General features: G+C 39.2%; 2 protein-coding genes and 1 non-coding gene across 3 annotated transcripts in view; 2 read left to right on the plus strand and 1 right to left on the minus strand.

Annotated features, from left to right (window-relative positions):
- The window catches only part of LOC136857315 (serine-rich adhesin for platelets), a 410,754-nt gene that overhangs the window by 193,210 nt on the left and 193,012 nt on the right, over positions 1 to 24,532 (minus strand). The window lies entirely within an intron of this gene.
- On the plus strand, positions 2,995 to 10,742 carry LOC136858668 (mesencephalic astrocyte-derived neurotrophic factor homolog). The gene is made up of 2 exons (XM_067138382.2): positions 2,995 to 3,010; positions 10,237 to 10,742. The coding sequence occupies exons 1-2, from the start codon at positions 2,995 to 2,997 to the stop codon at positions 10,740 to 10,742; spliced, it is 522 nt and encodes a 173-aa protein (XP_066994483.2).
- Positions 23,692 to 23,798, plus strand: LOC136859303 (U6 spliceosomal RNA). The gene has a single exon (XR_010858949.2). It is a non-coding gene; the product is annotated as a U6 spliceosomal RNA (small nuclear RNA).

Consider the following 24,532-nt stretch of genomic DNA (forward strand, 5'->3'; position numbering starts at 1 on the left):
CTGCAATTTCGCACGAACTAAATAATTTAACCATATACGCACTGGAACTCCAAATGTGTTTAATTTACCACCACAGCTAAAACTAGTTATTTTCTGAACAGTTTTAAGTTTAAGAAGTAGGCCTTTTCTGGACGCTGTGAAATAAAGTTCCAGTGCCTACTGCAGGGATGAACATGTTGGATTCACGACCTGGAAACTATGACAACATTATTATATTTATTTTTTGTATATCACTGCATCCACGTTATTTTACATAGGCTTATGTTTTTAAGAAATTCTGAACAGTTCGATGCAGAACATAATATTTCCCCAGACAGTTCTACTATACATTATAGCCCTCTCCATCTGCTTCAAAGGCACGTATTTATGATACATAATAGACTGCCAGAGAGTACATACTTTCTATAACAACTTAAACGAAGAAATTAAGACAATTCTCATATGTTATGTAATATGATCTTACTTCCTTTTAAAACAGTATATTTCTTTGGAGAGAATTGATATTTTTTCTTATGGTAATAGATAATGTACCAGTAAGCATCTTAGCACAAGTTACGAAAATAATTGTTACCAATGCTTGCATCATGTCAACAAGGCACATTCACTTGCTGAAAGTACCGTATATTCTTTATTAATTTATTTCTATGAAAGGCAGAAACTAATTAATTGTGGCCAAGTTTCAGACTGTAACTTAAAATGTTCTTCTGTATGTGATGTTTTTGCACTTCAAAATTCTCGAACTGTTCGTATTTGCTCGGATGCGATTTTGTTTTTGGTATTGCACTGATTTGATCTTCTTTAAGAAAAACTGGCATCACCTACTTTTGAGAGAACTAGTAGAATACAAATTATTTATTTCTAGAGAATAATAATAATAATAATAATAATAATAATAATAATAATAATAATAATAATAATAATAATAATAATAATGATTTTACGTCTCACTAACTATTCTTACGGTTTTCCAAGACGCCAAGGAGCCAGGAGGCCAGCGCTGTACCATCTGAGCTACTCATCCATGGAAGAGAGAGAGAGAGAGAGAGAGAGAGAGTTGGTAATAATTAAGATTAGTGATATTTAAGATTTACGTTTATTTACATTTTAAATTGAGTAGTTCCTTTGGTGTTTGGTAGATTACGTGTTCTAGGTTACGCAGGTTTGGTTTAATTTGTCTCGTATCTGGGTTGGGAAAAATAGGAAATATATTCCATTTTTTTTCAATATCTATAGCATTGTTGGTAGAACACGTACAAAAACAGGTTATTACACGGACTTGTACCTTCCGCACTTTCTCTATTTAGGCTACATTAGCATACTGTAGGTACCGCACTAGACATGATATTTTGTATAGCACTTGCGTTGTACCTTCCATGAAGGAAACAATTTGTTTAAATAATCAATACAATAACGGTAGAATATTATAAATTTAGGTAATATAAGGTATTTCGCCGAGAAGATAGTTAACTCTTTCATTGTTGCTGCTCCAGTCCAAATATTCCGCTGTTGGTATACAGTCGAGTGAATCAACTGATCAGTATAATTCAATATTTGTAGTTCAAGTCTCCGGAATAGTTTAGAGAAAAGTTATTGAGTCATTGTTTTAGACGTTTTCCCTAGTACTTTTAATATTTCAACAATTACGGTCAGTTTTATTTCCATTAGCGCACAGGAAGAAAAATAATAAAAATATGTCTAGTATCACGAATTTAGTTTTAAATTCAGTTCTATTGTTTCATTTTACCTGTTATAATTAGGATACACCTAAGTGCAGCTTAGAATGTAGTATTGTTATTTTATTAGATAGTGTCCTGCTTGATATATTGGCATTTCAGCTTAACATAACGGCAGTTTTCATTTCTATTAGAGCATAATAATAATAATAATAATAATAATAATAATAATAATAATAATAATAATAGTAATAATAACAATACGTTAATCTGCCTATATATTTACGTATTCAGTGTAACTACATTTCTATAGTTTGGGCACGCCCATGTAGAATACTACTAGTGTAGTTATTTTATCAATTAGTATCTTGCTTTACTCTGGTGAAGTCCTTGTGAGTATACAGTAACTCAATATTTTACTCCTCTGACATACTGTATATACATTTATTCACAGAATACGCTATTGTATTTCTGTTGATATTTCCATATTATTTCGTATTTCGGCGAAGATAAATGAATGGCAGAGGTGGCAGGTTTAGAGACTGGGTGTGAGCTGGCATTAAGGAAAATGAGGGAAGAAATAGCAAGTTCGAGGGAGATAATTAGGCCTTTAACGGAGTATTGGAATGAAGGAAGGTCTCCCTCAATCAATGTACAAGGTACGGTAAGTAAGCAAGCAAGCAAGCAAGAGGGAGGGGAAGGAAGCGGGGATATTGTGGAAGACAGAAGGGCTAATGTTTTAAGAGGAAGGAAATTGAGGGCTGAGGGTTCTCCTCAGGGAGTGAGTTCAGGAAATGTATCGGTGAAGAAATGGTAATCGGTATGAGTCACTGCAGGTGGAACAACAGATGGAAGATGTGGGACAGGAAATTGTTAGAAAGGAGTGGCGAGGCAAGAAGAAAGAGAAGGGTAGGAAAGGGAAACATTGAGTAGACGATAGGAAGAAGGAACAGGATCGTGAGAGATAGAGAGAGAGGGGGTGGGGGAGGGAGAAAGAGAGAGAGAGGGGGGAGGGGAGAAGGTAGTGGGTTCTCTAGTCGTCACAGAAGCTGAGGGAAATAGGGAGAGAAGGGGATCTAAGGAGGTGGGCGAGTTTGAGCTCTGGTCATGGGAGACTCTATTGTTAGCCATGTGGGGTAAGTGTGTGGAGGAAATAGGGTTAAGACAGATGTTGAGGAAAGTAGAAGAGAAGAAGGAGGGTAAGGAGAAGGTGGTAATTTTGGACGTTGTTACCAATACCGTAGAGCAAGCAGGAATAGGTAAGAACAAAGTTGGGGATGTACGGGATCTGATTATGACAGCACGGGAGAAGTTTAAAAGAATGGAGATTGTTATGAGTGGGATACTGTGCAGAAGGGTTACTGACTGGAGGATGAGCGGGAATTTAAGTGATAAAGTAGAGTTGGTATGCGGGATATTTGGGAGTGAGACTTGTAGATCCTAATGGGTGGGTAGTGAAGCATGACCAACAAATTTTAAATAAGTTATTTGAGGAAGGACAGCTGGTCAGAAAGAGGCGGAACCAACCAGAGGGAAAAATATTCTAGACGTGGTGCTGATAAAACCAGATGAGTTCTACAGAGAAACTGAAGTGATGGATGGTGTAAGTGATCACGAATTCTCCTCTTCTTAATAGACATCTTTCCTGATGGGTACGCAGAGTTTATTGGCAAAACTGATGGCACTCGACTTTAGCTACAGTCTGAAAGTGTTTATGCTCAAGCCATTAATGAATGATAAAACATATAATTTTATAGGTTCTGTATAACGAAAAATAATAAAATACTCCAGTATAAAATAACGATGCAGTTATAGTCAAATGACGTCAAAACAATGCATAAAAACAAGAGAGTGGCGCGCTGTTAATCGACAAACACCTAACGCCTCTATGGGTATTTCATAAAAGTAGTGTTTTAGTCCGGACCGATGCCCTTCCTTTACAAAACGCTAACTTTCTAATCACAATATCATAGTGAAGGAGAGGCTGGACTGATCTCCTTTCTTAATAAAAAGATGTGATGAACATTCAAAATGAGAAATTCAATGTGAACTCAATTTCGAAAAAAATGTGACTGATGCCCTTTCTTTATGAACCAATTCAGTTGATAGTCACGCGGCCACTTGCTTGGTAAACCCAAGTGTAGCCTTCAAACGGCGGAGATGCACGTTTGGGAAGAACAATTCACCAATAGGTCCCAATCAACAAAGATCCAAGGAACCTACGCTCCATTGATAATCAATATTGCCCACAACACCATTAACAAATTGACATCATAAGAGATTACAAACGTCATATCAAAATTAGAAATCAAGAAGGCATAAGGTCTGGATGGTATCCTTAATTAATATCTAACAACATCGACATAATACTACTTCCAGCCTACACGGGTATGGTGAACATCTGACTTAGTGTCGGAAACACGCCGGAGGCCTGGAAGGTATAGACAGTAAAAATGTTATATAAAGGGAATGGTGACACGCGTGACGCACATTCTTACAGAGGGGTTGTCTTGGAAAACAATCTACTAAAATAACTAACATGGTTAATTAATCAAAGAATAACGGATTAAAATGACGTCATAATCCCCGAAGAACTATTCGGTTTCAGGAGAGGGAAATGACCAATCCAGGCAATCAGAAATCTCATTAATGACATAGAAGCACCGCCGTCTCGATCATCTTATACTGCCTGTTCTATGTCACTAGTTTAACACAGAAAGGCGCGACTACCAATATTTCTTCAAGTCGCCGTAAGAGTGCATTAGCAGACGCACAATCTTCGGTGTCAGTATGTGTGTAGCACTGTGTTACTGATGCATGAATGTGTGTGTAAAGCTGAGTTTTTCGTACAATGTGTAAACGTGTCTGGTCACTTCCGTTCGTACATGAGATATTTTGTATAGAACTGTGAAATGAATTAATCATGTTATGCTTACAGATATTTCAAAAGTCTTTTTAAGGTATACTTGTTTCTTTCCGTTTGTGCAAGTTATATTTTTTGTAGAACTGAAACTTCAGATTCTTTCCCCGAAATACTAAACTTTTGTGTACCATTTTGCCTATTTCGCCAAGGTGGTTCGCAGCCAGAAAAGATACGACTCCAAGAAATACCGTCTAGAAGGGAATGAAGAGAAAATTGGCTGTCGGCTTTATCTTGGCAAGGACCTAATAAAGGAAGTAATTGGATATCCTCAGATAACTCTCGCATCTGTGCCTTTACACCTTATTTCAGTAGGTGATGGAGCCTCCGTGGCTCAGGCGGCAGCGCGCCGGCCTCTCACCGTTGGGTTCCGTGCTTCATATCCCGGTAACTCTATGTGAGATTTTTGCTGGACAAAGTGGAGGCGGGACAGGTTTTTCTCCGGGTACTCCGGTTTTCCCTGCCGTATTTCATTCCAGCATCACTCTTGAATATCATTTCATTTCATCTGTCATTCATTAATCATTACCCCGGAGGAGTGTGACAGGCTTGGGCAGCCGGCACAATTCCTATCCTCGCTGCTAGATGGGGGCTTTATTCATTCCATTCCTGACCCGGTCGAATGACATTCTGCGGATTTTTTTCAGAAGGTGATTAAAGCCGTGGAGGATAGTATTTCCTTGTGATAAGAATTGTGACGGACAATCACAAAACAAACTAACTTGGGAAAAGTTAAGCACTTGACGTCTACTCTGTACACAGAACTTCAAAGGCAGCTTCCTGAAGGCTGCTCTCGGAATATCTACGTTAGCCCTGTCACGATTAGCTTACGAACTCGCGGGAGTACCTTTTTTAACAGAGAATCTGAGTTGTAAATTAACTCTGCCCTTCACAGACAACTGGAAGGAATTGCGTGAATAGAGGGAAAAGGAAAGGATGGAAATTTGGCCTGGATTTTGCACCATGATGAACGGATCTAGGACTGGTACTAACCAAGTGCACTTGGTTGTGTACTTAATGGCTGAACTGGCTATCACCACAAGCTGTGCAAATCGAACGCTTACGATGCTCCAGGAACGGACTGTATATGTGAACTTTGTAATCGTACTTGTGACAGATACAATGAAATGAGATTCGGGAAACATGTGAATTCAATCATCGACTTTTAATAATAATACAGAATTTTGCACAATGTGCATGGAATGATTAATTTTCACAGAAATTTCTTAGAGAGGAATCGCGTTGATTACACCACAGTACGTGTTATTTGTCACAGAGTTTACACAAACATTATAGATCTGGAAACTCGGACGTCCTCACATTACACACTCCATGATGAAACCCGTGAACAGCAAAGCGGGTCAGTACATGTTGCAACTCATAGTTTAAACCTTGTTTAAGCTCATCCAGTCAGATGATGTAGGATGCCTCCGTGGCTCAGACGGCAGCACGCCGGCATCTCACCGATGGGTTCCGTGGTTAAAATCCCTGTCATTGCATGTGAGATTTGTACTGAAAAAAAGCGGAGGTGTGGACTTCATTCCTCCCATTCCTGACCCGGTCGAATGACTGGAAACAGGCTGTGGATTTTTCATTTCATGATGTCTTTGCGTCGATCGCAAAGAAATCGTCCGATGTTTCTATCCGTTTCCCTTGCATCTCGTGCAATAATAGCTGATAGGCCTCAGTAGAGGACAGGTGCAACTTCAGGCTCTTTTATAGCAACTGATGCATCTCTGACTACTTCTTAATCTTAGCCATGACTATTTTATACACAATTCGTGCGCATTTCTTCTAAATAAAAATATCTGATCCACTGCCTACAATTATTATGTCGACAATGAAAGATCTCTTGTTGCCGATTCACGTTAGTGTCTTTGGACGGCTTAAGACTTTTTACCATTTTAGTTGAGTGAACAGAAACTGTCTGATAATCTGTTGGCTCTAATGTACTACATTTAGATTTCATAAGACATTGCACTCATATGGAGACAAAAAAACTAAACTGAAACTGTGCCATAAATAAAACTGAGCGATTATGCCACGAAAGTTCACGTCTACACCATTAAACTAACATGGATATTTGAATTTCTTAGCAAAGTACTATGTAAAACCTAAAATTCAGCAATTTCCTCAATTGTGTCGAAAGTTGAAGGGCTAAAGGGCCCGGAGAGGTTCCAAATTGTGAGTCATGAATATCTCTATCAAACTAAAAAAAAAAAAAAAAAAAAAAAAAAAATCGAAAATAACTTCCGGCTTGGATGCAGTTCCGTTAAAACAGCCTAAAATCGCTTGTTTCTTTGCTCGTTCTATTTTTCATTCAAATCCTAGCAAAATTCACTTATTTACATAATTATTTCTGTAATGTGTTCCTTGGTTCAATACTCTCAGGAGTTTTTTGATTTTTTGAAAAATATCCACACCGAATGTAATTATAAGCGCTTAAGTGAAACTCTGCATTGACTCACATTAGCATTCGTAGGCAAACTGCTAATCTAATCGACCACATAACGATTATTAAGAAAATGATTTTAATTCTTAGGAATATATAAATAATATATTCTCATACTTTATTATATTTTACTACCTGGGGCTTCCTGTGGATTTTTTTTTTTTTTGTGTTGGGACGGCGATCAACCTGGAATTAGCGTCATCGGTTTAGTGTAGACAATTTTACATGGACAGAAAACCGACATCGTGGTAACCAGTTAACCAGCCTTCGTCATCTTCTTCCTCATATTATTACTGTGAATCTGAGCCTCGCTCAAAGAGCGGCAGCTGGGGTACGGTGATTGAAATTCCCGACCTACTTGGTATCTACTTTCATTCTGACGTGGGGCTCGCGGAGCGTGGACGTTAGCTATTTTCTGGTATTGAGGAGGATATGACTCTTGCTTCGTAACATATTTTGAGGTTGTTTCAAGGGATTGGTTTAGTTTGTTGGTATTAATGCCGTTATTGACAAGGTTCAGAAGTACTTGAGTTCTGTAAATTTGATGGCATGTCCCTGGGTTTGGAAGGTGCACTACTTGGTGCAGAGAGTGGTGAGGTTCCGGGAGCTTGCAGTATTTAGGGGAGCGAAGGGTAAATCTTGGCTTGTGCACGGGATTTTTTTTGACTGCCAGTCGCTCAACAACTCAGCCCACAAAGCGATACTGGCTCTGGGCTGTGACTGTTTTTTGGACTGTCTGGGAGGATGGGGGTCGGATTAGGCTTGTGGTGACTTTGTTAGTGATGGAAGGTGGTGGTGGTGATTATTGTTTTCAGAGGGAGTATAAATAGGCAAGGAAGGGACCCGACACTTCGAAAAACAAAGGAATCGGGCAAAGAAGGGCGTGAAAATGAAAGACTCCCTAAGCCTTGAATGCTGTAATACCGTCGGGGTTGGAAAAGAACAAGAGTTGACCAAGGGAGGTCAGATAAGATAGTTAAAAGCGAGGAGCCTGGCACAAGTGGAAGCAATGCCAGGACTCAGGTGAGGGCCCCGTAGTTGCCAATCCACGCTCCAAAGTTAAGAAACCCTGAAGGGCCTTTTAGCCACGTCTTACGACGGGCAGGGGATACAGTGGGTGTTATTCTACCGCCCCACCCACAGGGGGATTGGTGGTGGGAGTAACTTACAGTGAATTTCGTTAGCAGTGCTAGTCGAGTGGTTTGTAAGAGGTTTTGGTCTTGATAGATTTGGGGTGGATTGGTGGTTGTGGGTTCCATAATGTCTATGGCATGTTATTACCATGTGCCAGAACTCTGCCTTCTGTATCTAATAAGTACAAATGGCGGCATGTTTTACACGAGTTTCCACTGTCTTTGACTGGCATTTCGTCAAGGTTACAGCAAAGCTCCTTACACACGGTAGCGTCACCGAAGGCAGCAGAATTTTTCTCATATTACGTATCATACAAATTTTTAATGCCATAAAATTGTGTGTTATATCAGCGTATTTTGTTAGACGTAGATCTTAATAGGCTATCTTGTGACAAGGCAAGGGAATATTGTGTGCTGGATCAGCTGCCATATTGTTGGACGTATATAATGATGCTACATACTTCTTTCGATTTATCGGAACTCTTTATCTCCCCTGTATGCATTATCTATACCTCCTGCGGGGAGATGTTCAATAAATTTCCAATCTCATTGAAATCATTTAAGAAAATGCTAGGAAAACAACAGATAGGGAATCTGCCACCTGGGCGACTGCCCTAAATGTAGATCAGTATTAACTGATTGATTTACTGGACCAACCAAAGAAATTCTCTCGTCTTCTAAGCCCAAAACCATGATTTGCTTTTCCATGTAGTGAAGAAATTTACGTACATTATTTTTCTGTATATTCGAAACTCGAAAGCCAGTCTAATTCAAAGTTGGATAAATAAACATAAATTCTGCTTGGAAGGTGATGGAAGACAGATTTCTCATCGCGGATAATACTTGACTGGTAGACTTAATTGCTTTTGCAAAATCTCTTCGAATATTTCTCAGCCAGGCCTTATAGAGGTTTTACCTTTTGGCACTGAAAATGTTGAAGTTCCTTTCAGTTTCTTTATTATAATTTGATCGACATCCAAACACATCAAAATATCAAGGCATTTTCACATTTTCACATTATTTGTATCCATCATGGGTTAATATAATGATTAAATATTAAAACTTCCTATATTTACGAAAAACAGACGAAAAAATAGTGCATCACTGTTGTGAAAACTGTTACGAAATTACCGGCAAAACAAAATATTACTCCATACATTAACATGCATTAACATAAGGTATCTTAATATTGGGAAAATTTCTTACCAGACAAAGTAGTGGTCCTCATACTACGAAAAACGGAAAATTAAGTTGTGCCGAAATTTTAAGTGATAAAGGGCCTGGGGAGGCTTCGAATTGTGAGTCTCGGAGAGCTCTATCAAACTTAAAAAAAAAAAAATCGAAAATCACTTCCGGCTTAAATGCAGTTCTGGAAAAGCAGCCTAAAATCGCTTGTTTCTTTACTCGTTTTCTTTTTGATTCAAATTAACTTATTTACATAATTATTTCTGTGATATGTTCCTTGGTTCAATACCCTCAGGCAATTTTGATTTTATGAAAAATGTCCACACCGAATGCAGTTAATAAGTGAAACAATTCATTGACTCACACTAACGCTCGTAGCGGTAGAGAAAGGCAAAATGCTAATCTAATCGAATGGATAACGATGATTAAGAAAATTATTGTTATGTTTAGGAATAAATAAAGAATATATTCTTATACTTTATTTATCTAAAATTCGTAGCTCATATCCCTAGGATGTTTTTAACATTGAGTTGCTTGCCTGAGGGGCCAGAAATGGGAATTTTTAAAAACAATAAGAAAATTGAAAATGAACATTGCTCCCCTAATATGTGTCTCTAAATATAATCCGTAACGTCAATTCATGGAAGTAAAACTAACGTACACAGAGATGCTATGCAGTCAAACAACTCCGACCTTCCGTTTATTTCTCTGTGATCACATTCTAGCACCATCAGCTGATTCCCACGGAACGGGCCAGTTTATTTCTTCAGCCACGTGACTACGTTGTCGGCAGAGTTTGAATATTTATTATTTACTTTCATTTTTGAAAGTATTAAGCACTTCATTTCATAATCATGGCGTTTGCTATAGAAGTTTATCTGATTCTTGCCGTGTTGACGTTACTTCATAACGGTAGTTGGTGTATGAAGAAATCAGATTGCGAAGTGTGCATGTCTGTTGTGGAAAAATTCAGTGATTCGTTGTCATTTGACAAGAGATCCAATCCTAAGTTAATTGAAGCTGAATTTAGAAAGTATTGCAAATCATCTAAAGGAAAAGAAAACAGATTTTGTTACTATTTAGGTGGGTTAGAAGAATCAGCAACAGGAATTCTTGGAGAATTGTCAAAGCCTATCTCATGGTCCATGCCAGCTTATAAGATATGTGAGAAGTTGAAGAAGAGAGATCCTCAGATTTGTGATCTTCGTTATGATAAAACAATTGATTGGAAGATTGTGGATCTTAAAAAATTAAAAGTACGTGATTTGAAGAAAATTCTTAATGACTGGGATGAGACTTGTGAAGGTTGCATTGAAAAGACAGATTTCATCAAGAGGATAGAAGAACTTAAACCACAGTATACGCATCAAGATTTGTGAGATCCACTTAATACTGAAAGAAAATTCCAACTTCAGTTACTGATGGGTTTCAAGCGTTGTTTTTACAAATCTTCAGACATGTTATGTCTTTGACATAGTGTGAATATTCTTTCATAATGACGTGAATGTGTTTTTGGCATTTTGTTTGGAAAGTGTTCTGATAACATTATCAACACATTATGAAAAACTCCACTGCGTTAGCACAACAAAACCGTATTGCGTACAATACACTTCTAAGGCCAGTGCACTTCATGAAAGTGGTTTAATACATAAAGAAAGAAAACTGTATAGTGTAGGAATGATGAATTATATCAATGTGCTGACAGCAAATGGTGTTTATATCCATTATGTTTATTATTAATTTATGAACAATGTTTCTTAAGTTTAATATGGTGAAGAGATTTGAAATTTTCAGTGAGAATTTGTTCTACATTTACATGTCATCGAAATATATTTAACCAGATTCCATCGAATAAAAGGCATTTGTTATAAAATAGGTTGATTCTGAAATCCATTTTGTGTTGCTGTTGGTGTTTGGGTCATCAGTACATAGACTGGTTTGATACAGCTTTCCATGCCACCCTATATTGTGCTAATCTTTTAATTTCTACGTAACTGCTAAATCCTACATGCAATCTAACCTCTCTGTCATATTCTGTGGTGGTCTACCCCTAGCGTTCTTACCGCCTTCACTTCCCTCACTAACTGAACAAGTCCTGGGTGTCTTAAGATGTGTCCTACCATTCTATCTCTTCTCCTGGTCAGATTTCACCAAATCGTTCTCTTCTCATCAATACGATTCATTCGTGATTCAATTTTTTTTTGCTAGTTGTTTTACGTCGCACCGACACAGATAGGTCTTACGGCGACGATGGGACAGGAAAGGGCTAGAAGTGGGAGGGAAGTGGCCGTGGCCTTAATTAAGGTACAGCCCCAGAATTTGCCTGGTGTGAAAATGGGAAACCACGGAAAACCATTTTCAGGGCTGCCGACAGTGGGGTTCGAGCCTACTATCTCCCGAATACTGGATACTGGGCGCACTGAAGCGACTGCAGCTATCGAGCTCGGCCGTGATTCAATTTATCCATCTAATCTTCAGTATTCTTCTGTAACACTACATTTCAAAGGCTTCTATTTTCTTTCTTTCTGAGCTAATTATTGTCCATGTTTCGCTTCTGTACAATGCCCCACTCCAGCAATATCTCTCCAAAAACATTAATTCCTATTTCAATGTTCGAAGTGAGCACATTTATTTTCCTAAGAAAGGCTTTCTTGCTTGCGCTAGTTGAAGTTTATGTCCTCCTTACTTCTGCCATCGTTAGTTAATCTACTACCGATACCCAAGAAACAGTATTCATCTACTTCATCTCCTAATCTAATATTTCCTGCATCACCTGATTTCGTTCAACTGCACTCCATTACTTTTGTTTTAGATTCATTTTCATCTTGTATTCCTTTCCCAGGACTGTGTCCATACCATTCAGCAATTTCTCCATATCTTCTGCAGACTTAGATAAAATAACAATATCATCCGCAAATATGAGATTTTTTATTTCCTCTCTTTAGATTGTGATTCCATCCCCAAAATCTTTCATTTCAATTACCACCTGTTCTATATAAACATTGAAGAGGGCAGAGAACAAACTGCAGCTTTGCTTCACTCTTTTCTGGATTGTTGTTTCCTTTTTATAGCCCTCGATTCTTAACACTCAGACTGATTTTTGTACGGACTGTAAACAGTTCTTTATCAATATCTGATCCCGATCACCTTCAGAATCTCAAATAGCTTGGCCCAATCGACATTATCGAATGCCGTTTCTGGACCGACGAAGGCCACGCACGTGGCCTTGTCCTTCTTAATTCGATCTTCCAGGATCTCACGTAAAGTCAGGATTGCTTCACGTGTTCCCACATTTCTTCTGAAACCAAATTGATCTCCTTCTAACTCACCTTCAAGTTCTCTTTCCATTCTTCTGAAAAATAATAGGCCTACGTGTTAACATGTTGCAAGGGTGAGATACTAAACTAATGGTGCGGTAGTTTTCACACTTGTCAGCGTCAGATTTCTTGGGAATAGGTACAACAACATTCTGTCTGAAGTCGGATGGCACCTTTCTTGTATCATACACTTTACACAGTAAATGAAATAACCTCGCCATGCCGGTTTCTTCTAAGGCTGTCGGTAATTCTGAGGGTCTGTCATAGATTCCAGGTGCTTTCTTCCTATTTAGATCTGTCAAAGCTCTGTCGAATTCTGACCTGTGAATTCGGTCTCCCATTTCATCAACAACAACAGTCTCTTCTTGTTCCAGAACCTTATTATCTACCCTTTTCGCTCGATACAGTTTTGAATATTTTCCTGCCATATTTCTGTCTTGTCTTCTTGTTTTACAGAAGTTTTTTTTTTTTTTCATTTGAGCTCTTAATAAACATAAACCCTGTTTTTCTTTCTCCAAAGATTTCCTTGATTTTCTTACATGTAATTTTTGCCTTTCCTACAACCTTCAACATCCTTGTAAATCTCTTTCAGCCATTATTCCTGAGCTGTTCTACACTTTCTACTTCATTCTTCAATCGCCTGTATTCTTTTCTTCCCTCCTCATCTTTTTCACTCTTGTACTTTCGCCGTTCTGTCACTTATAGAACCTCCTGAGTTATCCAATCATTCTTCCTTGATCTTGCCTTTCATCCTAACATTTCTTCAGCAACCCTACTGGTCTCATTCTTCCCGACTGCCCACTCTTAATCTATTGTGTTTCATACAACCTTTTCTTTTATAACTTGTGCAGCACACTCGATATCCCCTAACTGTCGTAAGGGGAGGCTAAATGGGCCCCCAAGGGCTTTTAACTTGGGAGTGAACATGGAGCCCTTAGCTGAGTTCTGGCATTGCTTTCATTTACTTGTGCCAGCTCCTCACTTTCATCTACCCTATCCGACCTCACTTGGTCAATTCTTGTCGTTTTCCGACCCCGACGGTATTAGGTTTCCCGAGGCCTAGAAAGTCTTCCGTTTTCACGTCATTCGTGGCCCTTGTTCTTTCTTTGCCCGATACCTTCATTTTCGAAGTGTCGGACTCCTTCAATTTTTTTCTCTTCGATTAAAGTTAATAGAGGATGGTTGCCCAGATGTACTTCCTCTCAAAATAATAATCACCGCCACCAATATCTTCAGCAGCTCTATGATTTCGTACTTCATGATAGTCCGCTCTTCATCTATTGTTTCCTTCAGCCTTTTCATATAGTCCTTGTGAAACAAATTCCTTGAAATGCTCCCTCACTCTCTTTTCCTTCAACTTGTCTAGATCCCATCTCTTTTCATGCCTTCCTTTCTTCACTTTCTTGAATTTCAGACGGCATTTCATGACTACCAAGTTGTGGTTAGAGTCTACATCTGCTCCTGGGTTGGTCTTGGTTTCTGAATTTCTGCCTAACCAGAATGAATTCTATTTGATTCCATCTATTGTCTCCTGGTCTTGTCCACGTATACATCCCTCTGTGGGTGGGGGTGGTAGAATAACACCCACGGTATCCTCTGCCTGTCGTAACAGGCGACTAAAAGGGGCCCCAGGGGCTCTGAACTTTAGAGGGTGGGTTGGCAACCATGGGTCCCTTAGCTGAGTCTTGGCGTTGCTTCCACTTACTTGTGCCAGGCTCCTCACTTTCATCCATTCTATCCGACCTCCCTTGGTCAACTCTTATTCTTTTCCGACCACGACGGTATTACACCACTCGAAGCCTAGGGAGTCTTTCATTTTCACGCCCTTTGTGGCCCTTGTCTTCGTTTGGCCAATACCTTCTTTTTTGAAATGTCGGATCTCTTCCATTTTTCTCTCTGATTAGTGTAGTATAGAGGATGGTTGCCTAGTTGTACTTCCTTTTAAAACAGTAATCACCACCACCACCTCCACGTATACAGCCACTTTCGTTCTTTTGTCCCAGATCGAATTCCCCTACTACATTGCCTTCTTTTCCTTGGCTTATCACTTCATTCCACTCTCCCATCACAATTAGATTCTCATCTCATTTTAGATGCTGTATTAAATCTTCTATCTCTTCATATATTCAATTCCTGAACTAGTAGCCATGTAAACATGCATAATTGCGGTAGGCATTGATTTGGTGACTATCCTGGCAACAATAGCCCGTTCATTATGTTGGTCATTGTAGGTTACCCACTGCCCTATTCCCTAATCATTATTAACTAACTCCTGCATTTCCCATCTTTGATTTTATGTTGATAATTCTGTAGTTACCTGACCAAACATCCTACTCGTTCTGCCATCATGCTTCATGCATACCAACTAGATCTAATTTCAGTCCATTCCTCTTATCAGATTCTCTAACCCATCACAATGATTCAGATTTCTAGCATACCACGCTCCGACTAACATATTCATCTTCCTATGATTGTCTCGTGTAGTCTCCTTCCGAAGATGCGAATGGGGAACTATTTTATCTCTGGGATATTTTACCTGGGAGAAAGCCATCATCAGTACATCATTCATTAATAGGCCGATCATCATCATCATCATCATCATAAAGAAATACAGAGAGACCTGCATGTCCTCGGGAGTTAGTTACGGGTATAGTTTCCCGTTGCTTTCAGCCGTGTAGCAGTATCAACATAGCCAAGCCATGTTAAATATTATTAAAAGGCCAGATCATTTAATCACCCAGACTGCTGTCCTTGCAACTTACGAAAGGCTTCTACCTACTTTTTGATGAACAGCATGTTAGTCTGGTGCCGGCCCCCTGGTGTAGGGGTAGCGTGCCTGCCTCTTACCCGGAGGCCCCGGGTTCGATTCCCGGCCAGGTCAGGGATTTTTACCTGGCGGCCCCGGTCTAGGAAGCCAAGAATAACGGCCGAGAGGATTCGTCGTGCTGACCACACGACACTTCGTAATCTGCAGGCCTTCGGGCTGAGCAGCGGTCGCTTGGAAGGCCAAGGCCCTTCAAGGGCTGTAGTGCCATGGGGTTTGGTTTTTATGTTAGTCTAGTCTCTTGACAGATGCTCAATTACCTGTTTCATTGGGATTTGGGACGCAGAAGCATTTTCACCGCGACAAGGTCACATGATTCACAGAGGAAAAAAAAAATATTTTATCATAATTAAGAAAAATGAGGTATTTTATGAATTGATTCTAATTTAGCAGGATACGTTTTAAACGTATAGGATATGTACAGAAATGTGACAAAATCAGTCTGATGGCATTAGGGTTGAATGATCAGGTATTTAAGTTCCTATCCTTGTAAAATTTCTGTGTGAAACCTAGAGATAAGAGTTAATTTTTGGTTCATTGCTCATCTTGACATTAATTAAAACCTTCCTTCTGTTTTAATTTTCTTGGGATGGACATGTATTTTATTTTGTTACCTTGCCACGCCCATTTTTGCTTTTGGAGGTGATGTTCTTTTGTTTTTAATTGAGATGGATGGGAAGTTTTCTAGCCTCCTTAGTTTTAATAATTACTACTGATTTTTTATGGGATATTTACTTGATTTCGTCCGTATTTAACTAATTAATTGATCATATTATATGTTTTTATGAGTGTTTCACTTTCAAATATTAATATGATGTATATCAGTTCTACGAGCAAACTTCATGACATGTCTAGATTTGTATGAACTCGGAATCCAAATTATTTTTGTTTCTTAAAAAACGAGTAATTTTAAGTAATTCCATCTTCATTTAATTAATTAGATATTAATCAAATTTATTTAATTTAAACGACTTTATGTTGCTTGATTTTGACTAATTGGGGATTTTTGAATATTTTGCCATCAGTTTAATGCTTATTACATACTGTTATTCTACTTTCCGTCAATTATTGTGTTTTAGCCAAAAAGTATTATTTGTTTTCACCGTCGGTGGATTGGCTGTTTTCACTCGAGTGAAGTGTAAAACCGCATCCACCCTCTGGTATCATAACTTTGGTAGTCTTGTTTCAGCACTTTTCTGTTGATCTTTGTTGCTATGATTTAAACTGTAACTCTGGCAAATACTTGCTTCGGTGTAAATTGTGGTGTCTTTGATTAGGAGGTTACTATTATAAGCGTTATCATCATTAGTCATTCTGTTCATTGCTGAGCCTCGTGATCTCATTTAGGCCTACTTTATCATTTCTGTGTTGTATCCTCTACGAGTCTCCTTTGGCCGATATCTTCATTTTCGAAGTGTGGTACCCCTGGATTGATAGCCTACTTGATTCTTACTCAGAGAACTCGGTTTGTATTCTCGGCCACTCCAAGGATTTTAATTCTGGACTGAAATCTAGAACTTGGTTTACCCAGCCTCGTGATATCGACTGAAGTTCTATCTGATAGGATAGGTAGCAGATCGGGTCACGAAAGCCAACCAGTACGACTGAGGGTGTCATCACGCTGACAACTTGACATAATCCACTAGTTGCAAGTCATTTGACTGGGCAGCAGTCTTCTTGGAAGGGCAGGACCTTTAATGGGTTGTAAAAATAAATAATTCTTCCTGTGATATCCGCTGTAACGTAAGACACAACTTTACATTAAACGTGTCTGTCAGACTTTAAAAATAAAATTATTATTATTATTATTATTATTATTATTATTATTATTATTATTATTATTATTATTATTATTATTATTATAGTTATCTGAGTAATCAAAATGAGCATTTTTGATTTTGTAAGAAACAAATTCTCTGAATCTTCCCGAAGAAGAAACCGTTTATAAAGATTCAGTCTTCCAAAAAATGACGGACGAATGAATACTGACCTCTTGCAGTGCCATCTCTTAAAGTTTATGAGGAGGTTAGAAACCTTTCGACCTCTCAGAATGAAAACCTTGTAAGTCGTATATTATTTTTATTTCTCGAACTGAAATATTTGGACCAAGGATTGAAAACCTCATATGTCAAGCTGATCAATGGCGAAAAATAGAAAAACTGAATTATACTGCCCTCCAACAACCAGGGTGTCGTCACGCTGACAACTTGACAAAATCCACTACTTGCAATCCATTTGGCTGGGCAGCAGTCGTCTTGACAGGGCAGGGTCCGTATATTATGTATATATTATATTTTCGTTAATAAAAATATGCTTAAATGGCGCGCGACTCTTTAAATCCGTTGTAGTACACACTATCGCAAGTCGAAGATGTAAATAGTACAGGTGTAAATAAATATAGTGCTAATAAGAGAGTGAATAGCAGTAGTAATTTTACAATTAGTGTAAATCTGTTGCCTACATTTTAGTGAGAATATTTTACGCAAATATTACCTATCAGTAGGAACTCTGTTTCTAGACAGTATTCATTTTTATGTAACCTTCTTGTGACGATATATGTTTCGCGGCAACTACTCGTACTAGACAACAGAAACTTGTGTGCCTCTTTGTAGATTTGTAACTGATAAACTGGTAGACATGATATAGGTTTTTGGGCTAATGCCGTGTCAAGCAAATAAGGTGAAATTCTTTACGTTTCGCAGAAAACTTTGCTCTGCATCATAGGAAAATCTCGACTGTCCACGAGAAAGGCTTCTCAAACAATGATGTTTGAATTTAGACGTTATAATAGAAGTGGAAATGGTAGCCCGCCTGGTGGTCTGAAAACGGTCTAACACCGAGGTTAGCCTGTTCGAATCCCGTTGGTCGAAAAAATTTTCACCATCAGAATGTTGGCCGGCAGGGTAGGGGAGGTGGTGGTATACAATTTCTAATCACTAGATTGCGTGCCAAAAGCCTGGATTAAATTCCAAACCTCTCCGCAGTGCTCATATGGAGTGAGGGCATATGACGCTGTTGACGGTGATTCGTCCGTCGGATGGGGACGTTAAGCCTTGAGCAGACCCCTTGGTTCTATTCGACAGGAGTAGGCTATGTGCCGGCACCGGGTTTCACCCTCTCCCTACTATCATATATCACGTCATTCATTTCATCTCTCATTAACTCCTCTGATGAGGTTGACGTCAGGAAGGGCATCCGGTCATAAAAAACCGCCACGACAACTTCATCTCACCTCATACCCGACCCCGTAGGGAAACGGGACAAGGGTTGGACAAACAATAGAAGTGGAAATGGTATGTTCATTCGTCGCCAGATGGCTCCCCGGATGCGGTACAGCGCTAGCGTTCGAAGCGGAAGCTGACAGAACCATCAGAATCAGTCTGAGAGTGTCATATAACATAACAAGTGTACGCACATATGAAGGTATGACATTGACACAAGCCCGGAATGAGACATCTGGCGTTGAGGAACGTATGATTTGGAAAACATCGAAACGAAATAACAATGGTGAAGGGACATGGAAGGGAACTACTTACGAAAATCCTTAATGGCTGGCAACCAGGTATTACTTAACTTATAGCCAGTGTCCCTGTTGAAATTGTTAGGATTTCTACGTATTTCCACAGCTTCCCGTATAATCCTGGACCTGTACTGTCCAGTGTGGGTAAGAGCTCGAGCATCTTGGAACATGACACCATGACCCGACGATAGCTATTGCTGATTTGTCTGGCTGGTTGGTTTGACCTCACTTTTACATCTTGGGCTATACGAAATTCCCCGTATTTGCGGTAAGGTATACATTGGCCAAACATGCCGGTCCATTGGTACTCGTATCAAGGAACATGAACGTAATATTCGTCTCAACCAGCCAGACAAATCAGCAATTGCTGAGCACGCTCTATCGTCGGGTCATGATATCATCTTCCAAGATGCTCGAGCTCTTACCCACACTAGACACTACAGGTCCAGGATTATACGCGAAGCTGTGGAAATACGTAGAAATCCTAACAATTTCAACAGGGACACTGGCTATCAATTAAGTAATACCTGGTTGCCAGCCATTAAGGATTTACGTAGGTAGTTCCTTTCCCTGTCCCTTCACTATTGTTATTTCGTTTCGGTGTTTCCCAAATTCGTACGTTCCTCATCGGTAGATGTTTCATTCCGGGCTTGTGTCAATGTCATACCTTCATATGTGTGTACACTTGTTATGCTATGTGACACTCTCAGACTGATTCTGATGGTTCTGTCAGCTTACGCTTCGAACGTAGCGTTGTACCGCATCCGGGGAGCCATCTGGTGACGAATGAACATACCATTTCCACTTCTATTATAACGTCTAAATTCAAACCTCATTGTTTGAGACGGTGTTCTGTGGTTTGAGAAGCTTCTCTCGTGGACAGTCGAGATTTTCTTCTGATGACGCAGAGCAAAGTTCTCTACTAAACGTCAAGAATTTCACCTTATTTTCTTGACACGGCATAAGCCCCAAAGCCTATATCATGTCTATAAGTACGGGCCGTGAAAGCATCAGTGGCATGATTAACTGGTAGTACTTTAAGTCGAATAGAGCTGTATTATGGAATAAATTATTAATTTTGGGTAGTGTTTACTTTAAAATGAGAATCTTCAATCCTTTAGTTTACATAGGTTTTGAGGGAAGCGGTACTTAACTTAAGTCCCTGTTTTGGCAACGATATACCATTTGTGGTGTTAGAAAACATGTTTGTATGTTAAGTTAATAAATATGACGAAGTTCTCTTATTTAATATAATTCCTATACTATGATGAAGCACATGTAAATTAATTTTGGGGTAGTGTTTACTTTAAAATCATTATTATATGTTTTAAATGAACCCAATACAGATATCTAATCCCATTAGTTTTGGTAAGGAAGGAAGACATAGGTATTGAGATTACGTATGAGAATCTTCAATCCTTTAGCTTACATAGGTTTTGAGGGAAGAGGTACTTCAATCCCTGTTTTGGCAACGCTGTATCATTTGTGGTGTTAGAAAATATACTTATATGTTAAGTTAATGAATATGACGAAGTTCTCTTGTTTAATATAATTCCTATACTCTGCTGAAGCACATGTAAAGGTTTCGTAATGAAATATACTGTACAATAGTTTCAATGAATTTAGCCCTTGAAATCAGGTCTGTGTGATGTGAAATTGTATATTGTATATTCCCGCGGGTTGTGTAGTAAAGCGAACACTGTGTTTTTCAAGACTTTTGGCAAGAGGCAACAATAAAAGTGAGCCCTTAGCACGGAAAGCAAAATAAATATACAGCCAATTGTTTACTCCCAATAAGCTCACTCCCTGTTCGCGATAAAGAACAGTTTACATGAAAATCAATCTGGGTTTATTCCATCAAAATCTACAGAAGGTGCAGTACGTAAGGTGACACAATGGATGAAATCTATCTACGATTGCAAAGAATTCGGACTACTAGTATCATTAGATATCTCCGTTGCGTTGTCCGGCTCCATGGCTAAACGGTTAGCGTGCTGGCCTTTGGTCACAGGGGTCCTGGGTTCGATTTCCGGCAGGGTCGGGAATTTTAACCTTAATTGGTTAATTTCGCTGGCAGGGAGACTGAGTGTATGTGTCGTCTTTCATAATTATTTCATCCTCATCACGACACGCAGGTCGCCTACGGGAGTCAAATCGAAAGACCTGCATCTGGCGTGCCGAACTTGTCCTCGGACACTCCTGGCACTAAAAGCCATACGCCATTTAATTTTTTCCGTTGCGTTCAATTTTGCATAGTGGCCTGAAGTGTTTCATCAGCTGAAAGTGAAGGGTTGTCCAAAAAACATTTATAGACTAATGCAAAATTACTTCACAAATAGAAAAGTGCATCTGACCATTAATGGCACAACTGTGACAAGAAAAGTAGATCGAGGATGCCCACAAGGCTCTGCTTGTAGTCCGGGTCTCTGGAACATACTCTATGATGACATTTTTCAACAGAAGTTTCCCGATCATAATTGTACGCTAATTACTTATGCAGATGATGCATTACTACTAGTTAGGGGTAGAACAACAAATACATTAACAACTGCAGCAAATGAAGTTGCCAAGAAAAGAAAATTTGAGACAACGGTGGTTAAACTAGATGGCCAAGAATTAGATATTGTAGACAGCATGACATATCTAGGAATAATTTTAGACAACAGACTTTCATTTAGATCGCACTTTCAACATTTGGAAACCAAAGCAACAAAATTGTATAGGAGTCTGACAATGGTAGCACGACCCACCAGGGGACGAAGCTCAGAAATTTTGAAGTTTATGTATTGTGGAGCTGTTGAACCAATGGTGCTTTATTGTGTCACTGCTTTCGAACATGTTCTGCATAAAAGATGGGCGGAATTGTCTCAAATTCAAAGAGGTTTCGTATTACGCATCACGCGCGCTTACCGTACAATATTGACTGACGTTGCCCTTATTATTTCTGGTATAGAACCTCTGCACCTCACAGGACTCAGCATGTCAACTTCTGTCAACTTTAAGAAGAACAGAATACATCCCCGGGATTTGGAAGGAGTGGAACTTGAACTGCCTGTACATCATACTGCCACCGGACATCCAGAAGATTGTATGATCTCTGTATTTTACCACCCATGTACCAGAGATCACAGCCATTCAATACACACAGATGGTTCTCGCATTTCCAGCAGCGAAGTACTAGTGGGCTGCGCCTTCGTGGTATATCAGGGTGAAGACGAAGTTCATTCTGAGAAAACAGAGCTCGATAGCTGCAGTCGCTTAAGTGCGCCCAGTATCCAGTAATCGGGAGATAGTGGGTTCGAGCCCCCCCACTGTCGACAGCCCTGAAGATGGTTTTCCGTGGTTTCCCATTTTCACACCAGGCAAATGCCGGGGCTGTACCTTAATTAAGGTCACGGCCGCTTCCTGTCCAATTCCTAGACCTTTCCTATCCCATCGACGCCATAAGACATATCTGTGTCAGTGCGACGTAAAGCAAATAGCATTCTGAGAAAATAAAACTAAAGGAATACTATTCTGTGTTTCAAGCCAAGCTGCTTGCAATATTGAAATCAGTCGAGTGGTGTATGAACAAAAATAGTGTGCAATTATACTCAATGACTCACAAGATAAATATAATTTACACAATTTGGCAATAAATGTGAGAGAGAATATACCAAAGTACAATAACCATACATGTTTCGGTTGGGTGCGAGGTCATTCCATCATAAAAGGGAGCGAAAGAGCTGACCAATTGGCCAAATAAGCTTGTAATTCAAACTTGATCTGCTGTGGTAATAGAATGTAATATTAAGTCAACAAAACACTTGAAAATACATCACACAAAAAAATTGAATTAAACGTTCCTTGGAACAACACTACGCGCCGGACTGTTAAAACATCCTTCAAAGATCTTCGTCATGGAGACAAATGTACTCATAACTTTTCTCAGAATCTGCCAATTTAAGTACCTAGTTATTATCTCAAAAGAACGCGCTTGATCCACTGAGCGTTTTTAGACCAAAACGAACGGCGTACCTCAATTAGAACGAAAGATATGATTGCTTCAGTGAGAAACAAAAATGTTGAAGAAATGTGACGTCACATTGAATGTGCACTCATAACTTTCCTCAGGACCAACCAATTTGAATAGTGAAGAGCTGAAATGAAAGACCTTGATCCACTGAGTGTTCTTAGGCCAAAACGAACTTCGTACCTCAATTAGAACCAAAGATATGATTGATTCAAAGAGATAAAAATATTGAAAAAATCAAATAATTTGAGGAAGGCGGAAGTTAAGTGATTTATAGTACCTGATGACAAATCTGTGCATGAATACCTTTCAGTTAAAAAAGAATGAAGGAAATCGACCGGATAGAATTGCCGGACTGACTGACTTTAGTTTTCATAAAAAATTTTAATATATACAATAACAATAAAGCACATTCGGCTTTCAAACTATTTCAAACCGACTTCCTCTGCCATCTCTCCGCTAAACATATAACTTCTTGGAATCAGTGAATTCCCTACGCTTCCTAGATACAACTGGCGTGCACGTAATCCTAAAATAAAGTGTTTTTTATACGTTTTCTTAGATAGAACAGACAAGCTAACTGAATGTAAACACATTGCAGCAATATGGCTGCACATAACCAGTTGAGTGCGGAGGAAATTTGTTACAAATTAGATTACTCGCTTCGGTGGTACATATACTAAAATTGGAACGATACAGAGAAGATTAGCATGGCCCCTGCGCAAGGATGACACGCAAAATCGTGAAGCGTTCCACATTTTTGTGCCTTTGCTGGCGGGACCTAGTATTTACAGTGCACTATGTCTTCTGGTCTGGGCTAGAGCAATTTTGTTACTTTCATTGATCTGTCTCAGCTTTATCCCTGGCTTTGACAAAATGAAAATGACTGAGGTATGAGTGATGCTAGTAATGCCATTCCTTCTGCAGCCAGTCCCTGCTATGAATGGTGTGAAAATATTGCTCATAGGATCGGTTGGTCATGCATTTCAGTGGGCTTGGCAGATTGATATGTAATAGCAACTTCTGGCTCGGCGAGGAAAGCAACGGGAAACTACCTCACTCCTCATTTCCCTAGTACGCCTCTTCAGTGATGCCTAGGCCATCTAGTACAGCTGATGGCAGAGCTGTTGAGGATCCAACCAACCTTAGGGCTGAGGACTAAACACACACACATGTTGAAGAATGTAATGGTAGGAGTTTGAAGTTGTAGGCATGAAAATAAAAATGGCGTGGGAAGTAGTTGGGACAGAAGATGCATCTGATGGAAATACGGCACAGGACAGGAAATGTTCATTCAGGTACCGTCTCTTTTTAAAATATTAGGCTTACTTGGACAAAAAATAATTATCAGTTTTAATCCTCCAGTTAATTCTGTTTCGGACTTTGAGACTCTGCGTAATTACGTAATATTCCAACTAACGTCAATTTATCTTCCAATCCCATTCAGTGACAAATAGTTTATAATTTGTATGTCCGAGAGGAAGTATGATTTGCTG

Source organism: Anabrus simplex, chromosome 1, assembly GCF_040414725.1.
Source record: "Anabrus simplex isolate iqAnaSimp1 chromosome 1, ASM4041472v1, whole genome shotgun sequence".
NCBI lineage: Eukaryota > Metazoa > Arthropoda > Insecta > Orthoptera > Tettigoniidae > Anabrus > Anabrus simplex.